Source organism: Salmo salar, chromosome 21 (genome assembly GCF_965601325.2).
Source record: "Salmo salar chromosome 21, fSalSal1, whole genome shotgun sequence".
NCBI classification, from domain to species: Eukaryota; Metazoa; Chordata; class Actinopteri; order Salmoniformes; family Salmonidae; genus Salmo; species Salmo salar.
Window position 1 is genome coordinate 34179708 of NC_138311.1, and position 22803 is coordinate 34202510.

The window sequence follows — 22803 nt, forward strand, 5'->3', positions numbered from 1 at the left end:
TCTATAGGGCTGAAACCAGTCGAAGGGCAGTTCTATAGGGCTGAAACCAGTCGAAGAGCAGTTCTATAGGGCTGAAACCAGTCAAAGGGCAGTTCTATAGGGCTGAAACCAGTCGAAGAGCAGATCTATAGGGCTGAAACCAGTCGAAGAGCAGATCTATAGGGCTGAAACCAGTCAAAGGGCAGTTCTATAGGTCTGAAACCAGTCGAAGAGCAGATCTATAGGGCTGAAACCAGTCGAAGGGCAGTTCTATAGGGCTGAAACCAGTCAAAGGGCAGTTCTATAGGGCTGAAACCTGGGGGTGTACGTGTGAGTTCTCACCCTCGGCCACATTGCAGGCTCTAGCATACAGATCCAGGATCTTTTTCCTCCGGCTCTGAATCTGTAGGAAGAGACAGAGAGAAAGGTAAAGTAAGTTACAAAGTAATTACATTGCAATACATTGTAAAAGTACATAGTTGGATGTGAATGACTGATCTCTCTCACCCCTGTAGCCTTGTTGTAGTTGTTGTTATTGATGATGTTTGCATTGCTATTGCTAATGTTGTTAGCGTTGATAGGGCTGGTGGGGTTGGATCCAGTCTTATCCCTGTTGAGGAGCCCCAGGGAAAGCAGGCAGATGTCCGGCTTGGTTCCCAGGTTCAGGAGACAGAGGCTGGGGTTAGGATCAGCTGCCCCCTGCCTCTCCAAGGCTGCCTCCTCATCACTATCCATACTACGACTCAACAGCTGCTCGTTCTCTGACGATGCATCATTCTCACTGGGGAGGAGAAAGAAAATCAAGCTGAGTTGTCAAATCTCCATATCAGTCAGCATAATAACACTAAGCCTTCATGACCTTTTCAACTGATATTTAGCTGTGTCTAGTTATGCTAATGTTATGTAGCTTCAGCCTAATTGTTATACTGTGAGTAGCCTCTTGTTTTAGCTTGCATATTTAGCTTTCGGTTCCACAGAACGCCACTGACAGTGTGTGTAACACTGGGACTTTCTCCCCAAAAACACCTTGTTGACAAATATTCTCAGAGATGCTCACACAATAGCATTGTTTTTACATGTGTGCACATACACACGCGCGAACACACACACGTATTGTTTCTCAGTCACCCTACACCCACTCTGGAAGCTAAGACAGTGAGTTAGCACATCCTCTGGAATGCAGTTAGCCACACTGTTTACCTCTGCTGAGTCTAGCTAGGTGATGTAATGCTAATGTTAATGTGTGTGTTGACATGTGAGTTGTTCATACAGACCATATGCAGTGTGTACATGTGACTTGTGATACTGTATGAAACAAACACATTGTCTGTGTCTATCCATGTTTACGTGAGTGTATATGTCTGTTCTCATTGCTGTCTTGTCATAATGAATAAGGCTTCATTGTCTGCGAGTGTGGGGTTGAGACCGAAGAAAGGAGAGAGGGGGAAAGAGAGCAGAGGACAGAGAGGGGAAGGGCGAGGAGCTGTCATCCACCTGGTGGTTTGGCTGCGCTATAGAGTAATTATCTCTCTCTCTCTTTACCCCAATCTCTCCTCACCGCTCTTTGCCTCTCTCTCCTACCCACCTTCCCCTCGCTCTCTTTATATTCATCCCCCACTCCCCTCTCCCTCCCCTCCTCCAGGGCCAATCTGTGCTCAGCTACCTCACCCTCCAAAGCCACATAATCACTCTGCTTCAGAAAAATCCTCAAGTGAACTTGTTTTTTCCATGCCCACGCAAGGGGACACACACACACTGTCTCCCCACTAAAAGGGCTAGCAGCGATGCTCTGCTGCAGTGACTTGTCCTGTGGTAGTCTAATTACAGGCAGATTCCGAAAAACAGATAAAAGAACCTCTGTCTGTGAGGCCCCCAGTCAACCACTACACTGTAAAACCAGGAACCATGTGACACGTTCATAACCTAAACATCAGTGTTTAAAACTGAAACATTAGGCATTTAGAACTGCCAATAAGTGTTCTTATCTTAAACACAGGCGTTTAGAATGCAAGATTAAACATGAAAGTCCGTTTTTTTCCCAGTCAGTTTCCAACCATGAGAACACCCATTTCTCCTTAGAGTTCAGATTTTAACCACTAGTGTTTTAACCACTGTTTAGAATGACTTTAGTCATTAGAAATTGATGTGACTTTCCTTGCTTTTTATTCAGATCAGTGTTAGGAATGTCTGTCACCTTACCTACATTTCAGCACTGAACAGGACATTTGATTCAAGAAATATTGTTACTCAACTGTGTTGAGTTCATTTCCGTTAACTCTGAGTGGAAAAAGACGTGGGAGGGGCCTCATTATCATATTTCCCAGCATGCTTTGTTGTAGGTTGATCTTTAGAATAGTTTGTTTCAATATCTATGTTTACTCATGCATATTGATTGATTAATGTATATTATACTATACAAAGATAAATAACTTACATGTTTCTAAACTAATCTAATCTGTAAGAGGTTGGACTTATTGCACCAGTTACTGAGATAGTTGTTCCAGTTTAGATGGTTTAGGTCAGGGGTGTCAAACTCATTCCATGTAGGGTCTGCTGTTTTTTTCTTTTTACTTTCAAGTAAGCCCTAGACAACCAGGTCAGGGGAGTTCCTTACTAATTAGTGACCTTAATTCATCAATCAAGTGAAAACCTGCACACACTCTGCCCCTCTGTGGAATGAGTTTGACATGAGGTTTAGGTAGTCTTGTTAAGTCCTTCACCATAGCAGCCATTCTGAGTGCAGGTTGTGGCTGATAAAACATTCCAATTAATGGATATCCTCCCTCTGGCTGGATTCCAATAGGAATTACAAATCACTTCAAAAACCAGCGTATTGTGACTTGCAGGTCTGATGTGGCCCATGAGCCAGGATTTTCAGACCACAATGTTGAGGATAACTAGGCCATAACTAAAGGCTTTATGAAACGTGCAACATGTGGTCATAAAGGGTTTACTTTTAATTCAAACACATTCACTTAGGCAGTCACTTGGTGAAATTATTGAATGCAACAACTATGTCTCTGTTACTAACAAACACAGTCAAGGATCGGAATCGCTCACATTCATTCGAAAGGCATGCTGGGAAATGTGCAAATACGGCTTTACACCCTACAGTGTTAAAACAACACCCCCAGTGTTTAGCGTTTAAAACCTAAACGCCTTGTGCTGAATAAACGTGTTCATGTATTTAAAAAGTCTTACAGATAATAAACATGTTTTCATGTTTACAATCTACACTGTGACGCGTTTTCATCGAAATTCAAAATACCTTGACAGGTTTAAAAAGTGTTACAGAAAAGTTTTTAGTTATGTGTTAAGATTCTAAACACTTGGTTTTACGGTGTACACAACCCCTACGCAACTCAGACATGCACAAAAACAAGCTTGCAGCCCCCCCCCCCCCCCCCCCCCCCCCCACACACACACACACACACACACACACACACACACACACACACACACACACACACACACGATCTTAGAGATATTGGTAACCATTGCACACCTTTTGTGTCTGTTTTTTCAGTTTGTGAGTTTGATGTTTGTCATGTGTGCAAGTGATCAGGATACCTTACCTTTTCACTGTCTTCGGAGGCGTAGGTTTGAGTTTGTCAAATTCATCCTTTTCAGAGAAAATTACAACATTGTCTGAAAGAAAGAAAACACATTTTGTTTATCAAACGTTATTTCTCACACAGTTCTTTTAACACTGGTAAAAGTCAGAAATTATCATCAAAATAACCTGGGGCATAAAGGGCCCATTATTTTCAAAATAAATCAATTAACAGGACTGTAGTGTTCAAATGCAATTATATCAAAGTTTAAAGCCTGTAAGTGTCTGGCACTGTCAGCCTAGATGGTGTACACCTCAGAGACGTCTCAGACAGACTCATAGCTCCCAGCTCTACCGGAAATGTCAATCATAGAGACTTATGAGACAGCTGCTTAATGCACACACATGCACGCACACTTTCCCCAAAACATACACACACCATACAGTATGCTTTCACCAATACACGGAGAAAATGTAAACAGACATTCAGTTTTAAGAATAAAAACACTTATGTTTGTGATTCTTAATTTGCAAACCCAAACACGCAGGTTTGATTCCTAAACCTAAAGGACTATATGTATAACTATTAGCATACTGGAGGTAACATGGTAGGCCTATTTGAGATGACAGTAGGTGTATTATCGTGAGGTTGATAACCCCTGAAGGAGTCAGTTGGTTGTTAACGTTCTAGTGAGAGGGGAACACTGATGGCCTAGAGCTAGCACCACAGTCTAATCTAAACATTCCACCATGCTGTGCTCACTGCACACGGAATGTACTCCTCACCATTGTCAACCCACACACACACACACACACACACACACACACACACACACACACACACACACACACACACACACACACACACACACACACACACACATCAGGCCTGACAGACAGCCATCAGGTATGAGAATGTCTCTTTATTAGTCTAATAAACCAGACTATAGATTAAGAATGTATCTTTATGTTAGTCTAATAAACCAGACTATAGATTAAGAATGTCTCTTTATTAGTCTAATAAACCAGACTATAGATTAAGAATGTCTCTTTATTAGTCTAATAAACCAGACTATAGATTAAGAATGTATCTTTATGTTAGTCTAATAAACCAGACTATAGATTAAGAATGTCTCTTTATTAGTCTAATAAACCAGACTATAGATTAAGAATGTCTCTTTATTAGTCTAATAAACCAGACTATAGATTAAGAATGTATCTTTATGTTAGTCTAATAAACCAGACTATAGATTAAGAATGTCTCTTTATTAGTCTAATAAACCAGACTATAGATTAAGAATGTCTCTTTATTAGTCTAATAAACCAGACTATAGATTAAGAATGTATCTTTATGTTAGTCTAATAAACCAGACTATAGATTAAGAATGTCTCTTTATTAGTCTAATAAACCAGACTATAGATTAAGAATGTCTCTTTATTAGTCTAATAAACCAGACTATAGATTAAGAATGTCTCTTTATTAGTCTAATAAACCAGACTATAGATTAAGAATGTCTCTTTATTAGTCTAATAAACCAGACTATAGATTATGTCTGAGGCCAAAACTGGTACTGTAAGTAAAAGTTTGTGTTCTGTAGTGTGTTTTTCTGTTAACTAAGGTAGTGTGTTGTCTATCTGTGTGTGTGTGTGTGTGTGTTGTGTCTGTGTTGTGTAGTGTATATGTAGCCTCACCTGGAACATCATTCTTATCCTCCTGTTTGTTGGTCTGAGCCTCCACAGCCTTCACCACCTGACCAGAGCAGCATGCTGTGAACACAGAGAGAGAGAGAGAGAGAGAGAGAGAAAGTTTAGTGTGTGTGTGTGTGTGTGTGTGAGTGTTATCCTGCCCGCTGGGTGTCTGTGTGAGTATGTGTGTGTGTGAGTGTTATCCTGCCCGCTGGGTATCTGTGTGAGTATGTGTGTGTGTGAGTGTTATCCTGCCCGCTGGGTGTCTGTGTGTGAGTATGTGTGTGTGTGAGTGTTACCCTGTCCGCTGGGTGTCTGTGTGAGTATGTGTGTGTGTTATCCTGCCCGCTGGGTGTCTGGGTGTGAGTATGTGTGTGTGTGAGTGTTATCCTGCCTGCTGGGTGTCTGTGTGTGAGTATGTGTGTGTGTGAGTGTTATCCTGCCCGCTGGGTGTCTGGGTGTGAGTATGTGTGTGTGTGAGTGTTATTCTGCCCGCTGGGTGTCTGTGTGAGTATGTGTGTGTGTGAGTGTTATCCTGCCTGCTGGGTGTCTGGGTGTGAGTATGTGTGTGTGCAAGTGTTGTCCTGCCTGCTGGGTGTCTGGGTGTGAGCATGTGTGTGTGTAAGTGTTGTCCTGCCTGCTGGGTGTCTGGGTGTGAGCATGTGTGTGTGTGAGTGTTGTCCTGCCCGCTGGGTGTCTGTGTAAGTATGTGTGTGTGTGAGTGTTATCCTGCCCGCTGGGTGTCTGTGTGAGTATGTGTGTGTGTGAGTGTTATCCTGCCTGCTGGGTGTCTGTGTGAGTATGTGTGTTTGTGAGTGTTACCCTGCCCGCTGGGTGTCTGTGTGAGTATGTGTGTGTGTAAGTGTTATCCTGCCCGCTGGGTGTCTGTGTGAGTATGTGTGTTTGTGAGTGTTACCCTGTCCGCTGGGCTTGGCTTTGAGGATGTAGAACATGATGATGAGGACAATGGCGATGGCCATGATGAAGATGGTTGACATGGCGATGATGAGAGCGGTTGCTAGGTGACCCTGTCCTGTGGGGTCTTTGTGAGGGTGAGGGAACATGGTGGTACTACTGGTTGAGACACTGGGGGCTTTGCCTGACAACACAGCTTTGGTAAGCAAGCCTGGAACACACAGATACTACACAGTTACAACACAAATACTACTTCTGTATCTGAAGGAAGCCATGTCTTGGATCCCAAGGGGTGCATGTTTTGGTTTTTGGCCTAGCACTACACAGCTGATTCAAATAATAAACTAATCATCAAGCTTTGATCATTCAAGCAGACCACCGTAGTCCCTGTGCCTAAGAACACTAAGGTAAACTGCCTAAATGACTACTGACCTGTAGCCATGAAGTGCTTTGAAAGGTTGGTCATGGCTCACATCAACACCATTATCCCAGAAACCCTACACCCACTCCAATTTGCATATCTACCCAACTGTAGTCCCACTGTAGCTCAGTTGGAAGAGCATGGCGCTTGCAATGCCAGGGTTGTGGGTTCGATTCCCACGGGGGGCCAGTATTTAAAATGTAATAAAAATGTATGCACTCTACTGTAAGTCGCTCTGGATAAGAGCATCTGCTAAATGACTAAAATGTAAATGTAAAGATCACTAGATGATGCAATCTCTATTGCACTCCACGCTGCCCTTTCCCACCTAGACAAAAGGAACACCTACATGAGAATGCTGTTCATTGACTACAGCTCAGCGTTCAACACCATAGTGCCCACGAAACTCATCACTAAGCTAAGGACCCTGGGACTAAACACCTCCCTCTGCAACTGGATCCTGGACTTCCTGATGGGCAGGTGGTAAGGGTAGGTAACTACACATCCTCTACACGGGGGCCCCTGAGGGGTGTGTGCTCAGTCCCCTCCTGTACTTCCTGTTCACCCTTGACTGCATGGCCAAGCACGACTCCAACACCATCATTAAGTTTGCCGACGACACAACAGTGGTAGGCCTGATCACCAACAACGATGAGCCAGCCTATAAGGAGGAGGTCAGAGACCTGGCAGTGTGGTGTCAGGCTAACAACCTCTCCCTCAATGTGAACAAGACAAAGGAGATGATTGTGGACTACAGGAAAAAGAGGACAGAGCATGCCCCCATTCTCATTGACGGGGCTGTAGTGGAGCAGGTTGAGAGCTTCAAGTTCCTTGGTGTCCACATCACCAACGAACTAACATGGTCCAAACACACCAAGACAGTCGTGAAGAGGGAACGCCCAACACCTATTCCACCTCAGGAGACTGAAAATATTTGGCATGGTTCCTCAGATCCTCAAAAAGTTATACAGCTGCACCATCGAGAGCATCCTAATTGGTTGCATCACCGCCTGGTATGGCAACTGCTCAACCTCCGACCACAAGGCACTACAGAGGGTCGTGCGTACGGCCCAGTACATCACTGGGGCTAAGCTTCCTGCCATCCAGGACCTCTATACTAGGTGGTGTCAGAGGAAGGCCCTAAAAATTGCCAAAGACTCCAGCCACCCTAGTCATAGATTGTTCTCTCTGCTACTGCACGGCAAGCGGTACCGGAACGCCAAGTCTAGGTCCAAAAGGCTTCTTAACAGCTTCTATCCCCAAGCTATAAGACTCCTGAACAGCTAATCAAATGGCTACCCAGACTATCCTACAGGCAGACATCAGAATAGACTACGGCTTTCCTACAGGCAGACTTTAGAATAGACCAAGGCTTTCCTACAGGCAGATATTAGAATAGACCAAGGCTTTCCTACAGGCAGACATCAGAATAGACTAAGGCTTTCAGCTTCATCTCCTCTAAAGCTTCTGGACATCTTCATGCTGCTTCAGACTGTTTATTCACTGATCAGATCAGACAGATTAAATCTATTATTGTATGAAACAGCTGCAGTTATATTAGACGATGACCTGGGTTCAAAGTTCAAACCTAGCCTGTTACAGTATATGGAGTACATGACGGTAAACAGGGACAGACAGATGGTATAGATATGTATAGCCTAGAGAGGAGGTCCAGACATACAGCGTGGTCCGAACTTATTGACAACCTTGATAAAGATGAACAAAAATGACTGTTTATAAAATAAATTATTCAAATACTTAGCTATATTGTATGCTTACATTTTTTGTTATACTTTTATACTAATATAATTGCTCAGAAAAATATATTTTGTTTAACAAGTAATACTTTTATTTTCTCAAAAAGGTCATTCTAATTTCAACGGCAAACCCACCACTGATGTGTGTGGCCAGAGAGCTCTATATTCATGTCATCTGATCAAAGCACTGTTTCTAATCCAAGTGCAAATGCCGTTTAGCAAACTCCAGGCATTTACATTTGTTGGATGACATGAAAATAGAGCTCTTTCGCCACGCACACCAGTGGTGGGTTTGGCGTAAAAATGAGAATGGATGAGCAGAAAATAACCCCATACCTACTGTTAAATATGGTGGGGGGGGGGTCTTTGATGTTGTGGGCCTATTTTTCTTCCACTGGTCCTGGGGCCCTTATTAAGGACAACGGCATCATGAACTTTACACGGTACCAGGACATTTTTGCCAAAACCTGGTTGCCTCTGCCAGGAGACTGAAACTTGGCCATAAGTGGATCTTCCAGCAAGACAATAACCCCACACACACATCAATATCCACAAATAAATGGTTAATTTGCCACAAAAATCAACATTTTGCAATGGCCATCTCTGTCTCTGGACATGAACCCCATTGAAAACCTGTGGTTTGAATTGAAGAGGGCAGTCCATAAGCGCAGACAAAGGATGTCAAGGATCTGGAAGGATTCTATATGGAGAAATGGTCTAATATTCTTCCCAATGTGTCCTCCAAGTCATAAAACATTTTAGGAAAAGGCTCAGTGCCATTATCCTCACAAGTTGAGGTATTGAAAGGTATTGGAAACAGGGGTGTCAATAATTTTGACTCTTACCTTTTTGAGAAAACAAAAATATCACTTCTCTGAGCAATTATATTTGTATAAAATAATCTAATTTCCCCAAAAATGTGTGCATACACTATAGCTCAGTATTTTAATTATTTATTTTGTACAGTCATTTTTGCTAATCTTTATCAAGGGTGTCAATAATTTCGGACCCCGCTGTATATATCCTAGAGATGACAGGCTGCTGCTGAAGAGAAGCTCCAGGACAGGCAGAAACATGTTAATAATCTTTTTCATGCCCTCCAAACGTTTTAATTATTACACCACGTGGTGCTGGGAGCTAGCTGGGAGCCGCGGTAACACACACACACGCATTGAGCTGGAAGCCGGGGTAATTTACAGATTACTTGGTGAGTGCTGGCCTGCCTTCACCCCGAGCTAGTAACTCGACGCTTCAACTACATATTTCTGGTTTGGGTATTTGCAAGACTTTTAAAACGGTTAATCAAAATGTACCCTCACACGTCTCTTCCCTCCCTCTCTCCCTCCCTAACTCTCTGCCTGCAAGAAACAATTAGCTGCTTTTTGAAAAGTGTGTGTTTGTTGTTATACACTCGTTTGTTCTCATCCTCCCCTCCTCTCTCTCCCATCCTCCTCACAGCAGGTTCCAGTCTGTTTAAGGTTGTCATGTTTCAAAACACAGTCATTAAAATGACACAATAATAATGATTTCAATTTCCGGGCAAAACAATGTGCCAGGGAGTGTTGCTTTGAGCGACGGACACTAAAAACAATTCCTAGGGTCAAGCACCACTATGAGGAAGCAGTTCCAGACCATGGTGAGATAACGTCATGCTGATGCTCCCTATGTTCTGCTCTGTCTGTCTGTGTTCACTAACTGGTCCCAGCCCTCCGCAGCCCTCACTCGCCTGACCTTACAAGTATCGCTCTCGGTCCCTCTGTGACTGTCTCTGACACTCTCTGGCCTGGGTTCTGGTTCTGTTTGTGTTGTAGAACGTGTCAGGTATAAGAAAACGTACACTCTTTAGTGTTGCGCGGTGCATTTTGACACGAGTGACAGACCATCCCATACAGGTTCCTGGGCCGGTTCTCCTGGATGTAATACCTGACAGAGAGGAAGCACAGAGAGAACATTTAGAGAACAATACTGATACATATTATTCTCTTATTATACACAGAGAGATGTTATTAAGATACGCAGAGATATGTTATTAAGATACACAGTGTGAATATGTAAGTATTTGAGAGGAGAAGTGTCTCAATAACAGCTGGAGGTGAAAAGGTTAAACTGATGCCCAGAGGGAAGAGAGAGGTACTGTATCCCATTAGGTTAGATAGAGATATTATTTAGCCCTGAGCTGTGACAGAGGAAGAGAAGGGAGGCTGCTTCAGAGCGTGGAGTCCTCTAGGCCTCTAGCGGAGACCATCTACCATTAATCAGTGAGGACTATTAAACCACTTTCAATCAAACATGCACACCAGATCTCCAGGATGAAAACCAGGACCACAAAAGCATTAAACCTGAGATTAAAATGCCATTCTACTAAAGATGTGTTTGGTGAGGACTTAAGTAAACTATGATTTAATAAAGAAGCATTTCGATTCCATCCCCGACAAAGGCAGGCAGTGTTCAGTATTCCCCCAGTACAGTACAGTGAGATTGAGTTATTAAAGCAGCCAGTAATGCTAAAACACTCTAGTCTGTATATTGACTTTAAACTCAATTGAAACCCAAGAATGTCTTTGAGGTGGTACAGTCACTGAACAACATCATATGGTAGAGAGAAAGAGAGAGAGTGAGAGAGAGGGAGGTGGGGGTGGAGAAGATCAGAGCATTGAGTCGGTCCTGTAACAGTTTATATCTTCTCCTGCCTCCATGTTTGTGGGTGACCAGATGGTAACTGGGTAATTGAGGCGGATAGCATGGCCAATGGAGGGTTAGACCAGGCTGTGGCTGTGTGATATGAAAACGTGGGGGGGAAACAGGGGCGATGTGGCAGAGAAGTGTCCTATGAAGTGGTACTGTCTTATCAACGTCACTCTCTGATAGCGGTGGTATGTATGTGTGTGCATAAATGTACACTACCGTTCAAAAGTTTGGGGTCACTTAGAAATGTCGTTGTTTTTGAAAAGAAAAGCAAATTGTTTGTCAATTAAAATAACATCAAATTGATCAGAAATACAGTGTAGACATTGTTAATGTTGTAAATGACTATTGTAGCTGGAAACAGATTTGTTATGGAATATCTACATATGCGTACAGAGGCCCATTATGAGCAACCATCACTCCTGTGTTCCAATGGCACGTTGTGTTAGCGAATCCAAGTTTATAATTTTTAAGGCTAATTGATCATTAGAAAACCTTTTACAATTATGTTAGCACAGCTGAAAACTGTTGTTCTGATTAAGGGAGCAATAAAACTGGCCTTCTTTAGATTAGTTGAGTATCTGGAGCATCAGCATTTGTGGGTTTGATTACAGGCACAAAATGGCCAGAAACAAAGACCTTTCTTCTGAAACTCATCAGTCTATTCTTGTTCTGAGAAATGAAGGCTACTCCATGCGAGAAATTGCTAAGAAACTAAAGATCTCGTACAACGCTGTGTACTACTCCCTTTACAGAACAGCGCAAACTGGCCTTAACCAGAATAGAAAGAGTAGGAGGCCCCGGTGCACAACTGAGCAAGAGGACAAGTACATTAGACTATCTAGTTTGAGAAACAGACGCCTCACAAGTCCTCAACTGGCAGCTTCATTAAATAGCACCCGTAAAACACCAGTCTCGATGTCAACAGTGAAGAGGCGACTCAGAGTTCCTCTGTCCAGTGTCTGTGTTAATTTGCCCATCTTAATCTTTTCTTTTTATTGGCCAGTCTGAGATATGGATTTTTCTTTGCAACTCTGCCTAGAAGGCCAGCATTCCAGAGTCATCTCTTCACTGTTGACGTTGAGACTGGTGTTTTGCGGGTACTATTTAATGAAGCTGCCAGTTGGAACACAGGAGTGATGGTTGCTCATAATAGGCCTCTCTACGCTAATGTAGATATTCCATAAAAAATCTGCCGTTTCCAGCTACAATAGCCAGTTACAACATTAACAATGTCTACACTGTATTTATGATCAATTTCATGTTATTTTAATGGTCAAAAATGTTCTTTTCTTTAAAAAAACAAGGACATTTTTAAGTGACACAAACTTTTGAACGGTAGTGTATGTGTGTAAATTTGCATGCCTGCGTGTCTTCAAATGTGTGTGTGTGTGTTGTCTTATGTGTGTGTTGTCTTGTGTGTGTGCACATACCCAGGTAAGCAGGGTCCACAGTCTGCATCATTGTCTGGTGTTCCAGGTTTGAGTACTGTAGCACGGTACAGACCTTCACAGTCCTTATGTCTCCTGCAGATCTCATACTTTCCCTTCGAGTACTTCCCCGGCGGACACGACACACACACAAAGTCCTCATCCTTAGTCCCATAGCCACAGTTCTGCAACATCACAAACAGGCAATAAAATGTGATTGGTTACAAGAACAGGACATGAGTCGTTCTGAACATTTTCATTCGGGGTGTTGGTGTAGTTTGCCTAGTGTGTGTGTGTGTGTGTGTCTTTGTGTTTGTACTGCACTACATGTGGCGATAAAGAGGAAATTGATGTTCTAGTATGGAATAAAGTGGGAGGTCATCTTAAACAGTCCCAGACGTATTCACTTCTCACAGTGGGGAGTTGTGACAACAACCAATACCCTGCATAGTCTGACAGGCAGACCATTGTTTGATCTATCTTTATTAGAACAGTTGAAGCTCCATCCTAAAGCCAAGCTGCTACTTGTCCTACAGACTTCAGAAACACTATATTCCGACTTCCTACTTTATTGGCTTGTCCAATATATCCACTTTGATCCTCTGATAAAAGCTGGATTAACTTATCAGTAGGATTCTGTCAGAGTGGATCAGCCCAGCTTTAGATCTCCTGGTTGACTTTACTTCTGTTGGTTCATATAAACCTTCTCCAGATAAAATCCAATAGAAGCATTTTTGTCCTGTCTCCATGGTCATTGTAAACCAGCGTGCATTAAAACCATCTGCTGTATCAGATCACATCAGATCTATGTGGGAGAGTGCTGTTTCATGTGTATGTGGGGGAATTAGTTAGCTACACTAACTAGTTCCAGTAGTTAGTGTAGCTAACTACTGGAACTACACACTACTTTTTTAGCAAAAATAAAATATGGGTGAAGTAGACAACTTCCTTTCTTTTTTGCCATCAGACCTGCATAATTCACACTCGAAACATTGTTTTTGTGTTTAATTGGCTAAATTACACATTCTGTTAACAGCTGACTCCAGAGTGATCTGTTGCAATTTGTTTATCATTATCATTTTACACAAAGTAGTTTGGATGTAGTGAACTACATTTTCTAAGTAACTTCAGTTAAGTAAACTATATTTTTCTTAAAACTTCTTAGGGATAGGATAGCCCCCTTTTTTTCAATTTTCACCTAAAATGACATACCCAAATCTAACTGCCTGTAGCTCAGGCCCTGAAGCAAGGATATGCATATTCTTGGTACCATTTGAAAGGAAACACTTTGACGTTTGTGGAAATGTGAATTAAATGTAAGAGAATATAACACAATAGATCTGGTAGAAGAAAATACAAAGAAAAAAAACAACCGTTATTTTTTCTACCACCATCTTTGAAATGCAACAGAAAGGTCCCACATCTAGCCACTCTGGTTGTAATTCTGATGGTGTTCACAAGATGGCAGCAGTGTATGTGCAAAGTTTCAGACGGATAACTTGAAGTATGAGCAAACTACATGACATTTAGTGTGAAGTCACCCAGGTACATTTGGGCAAATCGTGAAGGCGACATTAACATTCACATAACATTTTTCTGCAAGAATATTGTCAAATCTGTACACTTGGACTTTGATTTAGCTTTTCCAGTATTAGTAGCCATATTATAAGTTCAACATTTTCAAAACACCCAGTTTTCATAACTTCATAACTCTCCATATTCTTATACTTTTTGTCCAAAAGGAAAAGGCTTGCTGTCGCACAAGGTTAGCAGCTACATTTTGCGACAGATATGGAGCCCAGCTCATTGGCTATCTAGCTAGCTTTGTTTGACCCCGATTGGTGCTTATTTGACAAAGATACAGTCGATCAAGTGAAGACCGCCCGCATCATTGGTGTGCCATGAAGGTGTCGCTCTCTGACCAAATTTGGTGTCCTATAGGATATACTACACCCCTAATTAAATAGTGAAGTCTGGTTACGTTCTAGGATCTCTGAGGAATAAATACGTACGTGATTTGACTGGTTGTAACAACGTTTAGGGTTAGATTTTCACAGATTCCTTTCTCTGCAAATTGAACGAGTGGAAATACAAAATCGATCGTGCATACTATATCCTGTTTAGGATAGGGGGCAGTATTTTCACTGCCGGATAAAAAACGTACCCGATTTAATCTGGTTATTACTCCTGCCCAGAAACTAGAATATGCATATAATTGTTTGATTTGGATAGAAAACACCCTAAAGTTTCTAAAACTGTTTGAATGGTGTCTGTGAGTATAACAGAACTCATATGGCAGGCCAAAACCTGAGAAGATTGCATACAGGAAGTGCCCTCTCTGACCATTTCTTGGCCTTCTATAGCCTCTTTATGGAAAATAGAGGATCTCTGCTGTAACGTGACATTTTTTAAGGCTCCCATAGGCTCTCAGAAGGCGCCAGAACGTTGAATGATGACTCTGCAGTAGCTGGCTGAAAAACAGTAGCGCATTTGGATAGTGGTCGATCTGAGAACAATGAAACGGGCGTACACGTGAAGAGTCCATTTTACATTTTCAGTCTTTGAACGAAAACGACGTCTCCCGGTCAGAATATTATCGCTATTTTACGAGAAAAATCGCATAAAAATTGATTTTAAACAGCGTTTGACATGCTTCGAAGTACGGTAATGGAATATTTTGACATTTTTTGTCACGATACGCGCCGGCGCGTCACCCTTCGTATAGAGGTCTTGAACGCAAGAACAAAACGCCGCTATTTGGATATAACTATGGATTATTTGGAACAAAAACAACATTGGTGTGGAAGTAGAAGTCCTGGGAGTGCATTCGGACGAAGAACAGCAAAGGTAATCCAATTTTTCTTATAGTAAATCTGAGTTTGGTGAGTGCCAAACTTGGTGGGTGTCAAAATAGCTAGCCTGTGATGGCCGGGTTATCTACTCAGAATATTGCAAAATGTGCTTTCACCGAAAAGCTATTTTAAAATCGGACACCGCGATTGCATAAAGGAGTTCTGTATCTATAATTCTTAAAATAATTGTTATGTTTTTTGTGAACGTTTATCGTGAGTAATTTAGTAAATTTACCGGAAGTTTTCGGTGGGTATGCTAGTTCTGAACGTCACATGCTAATGTAAAAAGCTGTTTTTTGATATAAATATGAACTTGATTGAACAAAACATGCATGTATTGTATAACATAATGTCCTAGGAGTGTCATCTGATGAAGATCATCAAAGGTTAGTACTGCATTTAGCTGTGGTTTTGGTTTTTGTGACATTATATGCTAGCTTGAAAAATGGGTGTGTGATTATTTCTGGCTGGGTACTCTCCTGACATAATCTAATGTTTTGCTTTCGTTGTAAACCCTTTTTGAAATCGGACAATGTGGTTAGATAAAGGAGAGACTTGTCTTTAAAATGGTGTAAAATAGTCATATGTTTGAAAAATGGAAGTTTGGGGATTTTTGAGGAATTTGTCATTCGCGCCACGCCCTATCATTGGATATTGGACCGGTGTTCCGCTAGCGGAACATCTAGATGTAAGAGGTTTTAAGGACCTTTTTAGGTTATGAAAAATGATTTTATCTAACAAAACTTCATGTTCTCTGGGACCCTTTGGATGATACATTCTGAAATCTTGCTCTGATTTAAGTACACATTTCACCTTCAGAGGTGAATTTATCAAACCTATCGCGGTGAAAAAAGTATTTTGTTGTTAGGAGCTCTCCTCAAACAATAGCATGGCATTTTTTCGCAGTAATAGCTACTGTACATTGGACAGTGCAGTTATATTAACAAGAATTTACGCTTTCAGCCGATATAAGACACTTATATGTACTGACATTTGTTAAAATCTGCGATCGTGACACAAGGCACTGAATGATTTACAACTGTCCAGTTGACGGGACGCCTCGCTTTAGTATAGCCTAACTTCTTCCAGTGTGATATGGTGGATTGGTAAACAATGTTTTTTTAAGTAGCTTTCCCAACACTGCTACTACTACTGATCACATATGAAAAATTAGCTAAATGCCAAGTTAGTAATGTTAGTAACGTGTACGCTGGGAGACGGGAAGCAAGTACAGGAAGTGCAAATGTAATAATGAATCAAACATGGAACAAACAAGAAACACGAATAGCGTACAGACATGAAACTTAATAACACCCGAGGAAAGAACCAAGGGAAGTGACAGATATTGGGAAGATAATCAGGAAGGTGATGGAGTCCAGGTGAATCTCATGAGGGACAGGTGCGCGTAACGATGGTGGCAGGTGTGATTAATAATCTGGCGACATCTAGAGCGCCGGAAAGGGAGAGCAGGAGTACACGTGACAGTACCTCCTCCCTGACATGCGGCTCCAGCCACAGGATGACGCCGGCCAGAGGGACGATTCCGAGGACCAGGAACAGCCGGTCGCTTCTGCTGAGGCGCGGGAGCCTTTAGAGCCGGCTGAGGCGTGGGGAGCCTGCCAAGCCAACCAAGGCTTGAGAACCTGTCGAGACAGCTGTTGCTTCAGCTGCCGTACTTGGACCAGACGTGACCAGTAAAAAATGTAAAATAAAGATCCCTGTTGCCTCCCTTTGGTGAGGCATTATTCTGTAACGTGTACGCTGGAAGTCGGGAAGCAAGTACAGGGAGTGCAAATTGAATAATAAATAAAACATTGAACAAACAATAAACACGAATAGCGTGCAGACAAGAAACAGAGACAATAACACCTGAGGAAAGAACCAAGGGGAGTGACAGATATAGGGAAGATAATCAGGAAGGTGTGGAGTCCAGGTGAATCTCATGAGGCGCAGGTGCGCATAACATGCTGACCAAACCAAAAGTTGATTTTGTTCACCCACACCAGACACGATCAGGACATGCAGATTGAAATATCAAAACAAACTCTGAACCAATTATATTAATTTGGGGACAAGTCGAAAAGCATTAAGCATTTATGGCAATTTAGCTAACTAGCTTGCAGTTACTAGCTAATTTGACCTGGGATATTAACATTGGGTTGCTTTTTTACCGAAATGCACAAGGTCCTTTACTCTGATAATTAATCCACAGATAAAACAGTAAACCGAATTTGTTTCTCATCATCTCTCCTACTTCCTTCAGGCTTCTTTTTCTTCTTACAACCTGACCACACCGCTCGCGTCGAGTGCGCGAGCGTTGCAAAATAAATGTACACAAACATGTTATTCAATCATTGCACCCCCACACTGCTCGCTTCAGTGAGCCTGCATGGCCAGGCGCTAAAATAGAACTTGGTTCTATTTGTGACGCTCAACGCGCTGCAGGTCCTGCCTCTCCCATCTCTTCATTGTTAGCTAATTTGCCATAAATGTTTAATGGTTTTGACCTGTCCCCAAATTAAAATAATTGGTTCAGAGTTTGTTTTGATATTTCAACCTGCGTGTCCTGAACGCGTCTGGTGTGGGTGAACAAAATCAACGCGATGGTGCACACAGACTCTGTTTGGCAAGTCATTACCCAAATCTACAATCATGAGCAGATATTGACATTTTCTGTAATTGTACAGGAGAGTTGAATAACTACAATTTAACTTTACAAGTTTAAAGAACTGACTATTCAAACCGTTAGCTATGTCTGTGACTGTTGTTTAGATTTACAGAGAAAGAGAAAAGCAGGGCTCCTTTTGCTGTGTGTGTGTGTGTGTGTGTGTGTGTGTGTGTGGTGTGTGTGTGTGTGTGTGTGTGTGTGTGTGTGTGTGTGTGTGAGGTGTGTGAGGTGTGTGTGTGTGTGTGTGTGTGTATGTGTGTGTGTGTGTGGTCTCCGGGGACTGATGACTAATGGCTACTGACAGACTACTGCATCCTACCAAAGGGGCTTCAATATTTGGGAAAAATCCAAATGGAATGACAAACTGTGAAAACTGTTCATTCCCTTTTCTGAATCTGAGCATGCATTCTGGGATTTAGCTGGTAACTCTTTGATGTGGGAGGTGTACCTTTGTGTATACCAGTGAGTAAGGTAAACTTCCTGGGTGGTCTGAGCAGACAGATAGACTAGAGAGTAGGGCTGTTATGGTGACATTATTACCGCCACACCGGCGGTCAAGAGTCATAATTGCAGTCAAATTCCACGTGACCGTTTAGTCACGGTAATTAGGCTTCTCCAAGCTCTGATGCTGCTGATGGTCATTAGTAGCCTACCAAACTTGCTAACTGCCTAACATCAATGCAAATGTTTTATAAAAGCTAATCAAACTCATGTTGCTCAACATTTCTATAGGCTATGCAGCTGCGTGAGAAAATAAATTGTTTTCATGGCCTCTATTAAAAACAGGATCCCATCAGCTTTCTATAGGCTAGGCCTACTATATTTATTTATCAACTTTCCGAATATTAAGCACATTGCTTCACTTTACAACAAGAGTATAGCCTACCTGGCTGGCATGACAATTAAACACGGAAAAAGTGTTCTCCATTCGCTATTTAAGTGTATAGACCACATGTATTTGTTCCCCTGCCCCTGTTCCAAGACAGCTGCCTGATAATGGTCCATTCTAAATCCAAATGAATTCCACACATATATTATTTAGTATATGTAAAGACAACATTCAATTAAGAATAGTCTGATGGGTGACAGTATTAGCCTATCATTGTGAATTATGTATACTGCTCAAAAAAATAAAGGGAACACTTAAACAACACATCCTAGATCTGAATGAAAGTAATAATCTTATTAAATACTTTTTTCTTTACATAGTTGAATGTGCTGACAACAAAATCACACAAAAATAATCAATGGAAATCCAATTTATCAACCCATGGAGGTCTGGATTTGGAGTCACACTCAAAATTAAAGTGGAAAACCACACTACAGGTTGATCCAACTTTGATGTAATGTCCTTAAAACAAGTCAAAATGAGGCTCAGTAGTGTGTGTGGCCTCCACGTGCCTGTATGACCTCCCTACAACGCCTGGGCATGCTCCTGATGAGGTGGCGGATGGTCTCCTGAGGGATCTCCTCCCAGACCTGGACTAAAGCATCCGCCAACTCCTGGACAGTCTGTGGTGCAACGTGGCGTTGGTGGATGGAGCGAGACATGATGTCCCAGATGTGCTCAATTGGATTCAGGTCTGGGGAACGGGCGGGCCAGTCCATAGCATCAATGCCTTCCTCTTGCAGGAACTGCTGACACACTCCAGCCACATGAGGTCTAGCCTTGTCTTGCATTAGGAGGAACCCAGGGCCAACCGCACCAGCATATGGTCTCACAAGGGGTCTGAGGATCTCATCTCGGGACCTAATGGCAGTCAGGCTACCTCTGGCGAGCACATGGAGGGCTGTGCGGCCCCCCAAAGAAATGCCACCCCACACCATGACTGACCCACCGCCAAACCGGTCATGCTGGAGGATGTTGCAGGCAGCAGAACGTTCTCCACGGCGTCTCCAGACTGTCACGTCTGTCACATGTCCTCAGTGTGAACCTGCTTTCATCTGTGAAGAGCACAGGGCGCCAGTGGCGAATTTGCCAATCTTGGTGTTCTCTGGCAAATGCCAAACATCCTGCACGGTGTTGGGCTGTAAGCACAACCCCCACCTGTGGACGTCGGGCCCTCATATCACCCTCATGGAGTCTGTTTCTGACCGTTTGAGCAGACACATGCACATTTGTGGCCTGCTGGAGGTCATTTTGCAGGGCTCTGGCAGTGCTTCTCCTGCTCCTCCTTGCACAAAGGCGGAGGTAGCGGTCCTGCTGCTGGGTTGTTGCCCTCCTACGGCCTCCTCCACATCTTCTGATGTACTGGCCTGTCTCCTGGTAGCACCTCCATGCTCTGGACACTACGCTGACAGACACAGCAAACCTTCTTGCCACAGCTCGCATTGATGTGCCATCCTGGATGAGCTGCACTACCTGAGCCACTTGTGTGGGTTGTAGACTCCGTCTCATGCTACCACTAGAGTGAAAGCACCGCCAGCATTCAAAAGTGACCAAAACATCAGCCAGGAAGCATAGGAACTGAGAAGTGGTCTGTGGTCCCCACCTGCAGAACCACTCCTTTATTGGGTGTGTCTTGCTAATTGCCTATAATTTCCACCTGTTGTCTATTCCATTTGCACAACAGCATGTGAAATTTATTGTCAATCAGTGTTGCTTCCTAAGTGGACAGTTTGATTTCACAGAAGTGTGATTGACTTGGAGTTACATTGTGTTGTTTAAGTGTTCCCTTTATTTTTTTGAGCAGTGTATTATCACTTGTGATAAATCATAGTCGCACACCTCATGTAGCCTAGCCCATAGGCCTATATGTTTTGATAAGGGTTGTAAACACAACTAAAGTTGCCAAATAACTTCTTAAAATGAAGCACATTATTCCGCTTTACAACTGGTGTAGAGCCTAACTGGCATACATAGGTGATGAGTTTCAAGTTTGGGGAAGATAATTTTCACCATAAAAAAATGCACCTTTATATAAAGCATAATCGGATTTGCGGTCACTTTTGAGAACAGTGTTTTCCTGCTAATTTATTGCATTTTGAAACATTTGCGCTTATAGCCTACTGCCGTGTGTGCATTGCTGTGCTTATAATGTGAAGAAATAACCTAATAGTTTATCAATATTTTAAGCTAAACATTCTGATCTGTTGCATCAGCCTCATTACTTTTAAAATGTTTTTGGAAGCAAGTGGTGGTATTGATTTGGGATCTATCGCATCCCACAACTGTCCCAGAGTATGTTTGGAATATTTATTTCTTGCACAGAAGGACAAGTTGACCAATAGAATAGATCAACTTTTGTACTATGGGGGATAGTAGATTGACATAGGCTAGTGCTTTGCTGTTTGTTAGGCCTACTGATCTTGTTGGCTGACGAAAAGTAGGCTAAATGTGGACAGTTCTTCTAACATCTTCAATATGTGCCTCAGAATTCAATAAGAGGGACCAAGTTGATCTGGCTGTCTTCGCTTGTAGCCTACTTCTTAGCTGTGAGAAGGACCCAATCATGTGACGGGCATTGGTTAATAAGAATGTAGATATCTGAGAGAGCCATGTGAGTGAGAAGTGCTTTGGAGCAGGGCAGCCGGGAATTATAATTATTATATTCAGCCCAAGGGCACAAAAGGCATGGATTTTTTTAGGGGGCATTACGGCCACACGAGGGGGATGCTGCTGGAAAATTTGAGGCCTGGTGAGAATATTATCAAGTGCTTGTCAAATTGTGAATGAGAGACTGATGAAGTGTGTGCAGCCTGGACAAGAAACAAATCAGATCTCATGCCTTTCTTGCAACTTTTTCAAATCATCAATAGAGTCGCATCATACAGCCTTAGAATGTATAAAAAAACGAAACATATAGCCCAACATTTGTATCACAACTAAAGTTGCATAAATAATAATATAGGAGGACCTGTTTCTTTGTTAACTGCTCAACACAGAATAACCACATGTGTGCACTTCCTTGGAAATTGTTTGGAGAAAATATCATTTTTATTTTATTCAGCTATGTTCAATTGTATTCTTCATACTATAAAATAATAAAAATGTATGCCACGGAATTCTAAGCAAAACATGTCCGCTAAATGAAATAGGCATAGCCATATCAGGGCCTAACATATGGACAACTCAGAGTATGCTATTCTGTTCTTCTGAAATAAACTACATTTTCTTTATATCATGTTTCTTTAGACCTGTCTAAAATAAATAATGAGAGTAGGGCTGGGAGTAGGGCTGGGAGGCAGGTAGCAGAGGTCAGGGTTCACATGCACCTGACATGCTACATTATCTACTCATTACACTCAAGTCATTTCATCTCAGGAAATGTGTGTGTGTGTGTGGGTGGGTGGGTGTAGTTGTGCTCTTTTTTTATTTGTTCATTAGTTTGTGTGTGCGCTTGTGTGTCTCACCATGTGGGGCTCCTGTCCAGGTTTGCATGGTGGGCAGGGCAGGCAGCTACTGAGGGTCTGGTTGTAGAACTCAAACTCTCCACAACTACTATACTCTGACCTGAGAGAGGGAGGACAGGACACCTAAAAGAGAGAGGAGGGGGTTAAAAGAGCGTACAAAGAGTAATAATGTGTGCTTTATTCAGGTTCTTGATTATAAATTAAGATGGAACTTTTTGTTCTGTTTTCAACTTACTACAGGATTCTACATACGCTTGATTCTGCTAAGATTTTATTTACTACAGGTTTTAATAAGTCATTCTAATTAAATTCAAAGAGAATATACTAATCCCCTTGGGAACCCAACTACCTCATACCCCAGTACAGTGACTCAGTATGGGTACTGCTTGTATATATAACCTGTATATAGCCTCACTATTGTTATTTTATTGTGTTACTATTTTATTTTTATTTATTTTAAATTTTCTTACTTTTTTAACTGCATTGTTAGGAAAGGGCTTCTAA

At 42.2% G+C, this 22803-nt stretch overlaps 1 protein-coding gene across 2 annotated transcripts in view; it reads right to left on the reverse strand.

Annotated features, from left to right (window-relative positions):
• Positions 1–22803, reverse strand: part of LOC106582166 (tumor necrosis factor receptor superfamily member EDAR) — a 55876-nt gene that overhangs the window by 2992 nt on the left and 30081 nt on the right. For both annotated transcript variants that reach the window (XM_014164970.3, XM_014164969.3), the window contains exons 3-10: positions 22300–22422; positions 12430–12611; positions 10149–10234; positions 6135–6344; positions 5225–5299; positions 3555–3627; positions 487–760; positions 322–382 (exon numbers count right to left, since the gene is read on the reverse strand). In XM_014164970.3, the coding sequence (XP_014020445.1) occupies positions 322–382; positions 487–760; positions 3555–3627; positions 5225–5299; positions 6135–6344; positions 10149–10234; positions 12430–12611; positions 22300–22422 (1084 nt within the window). The remainder of the gene's footprint in view (positions 1–321; positions 383–486; positions 761–3554; positions 3628–5224; positions 5300–6134; positions 6345–10148; positions 10235–12429; positions 12612–22299; positions 22423–22803) is intronic.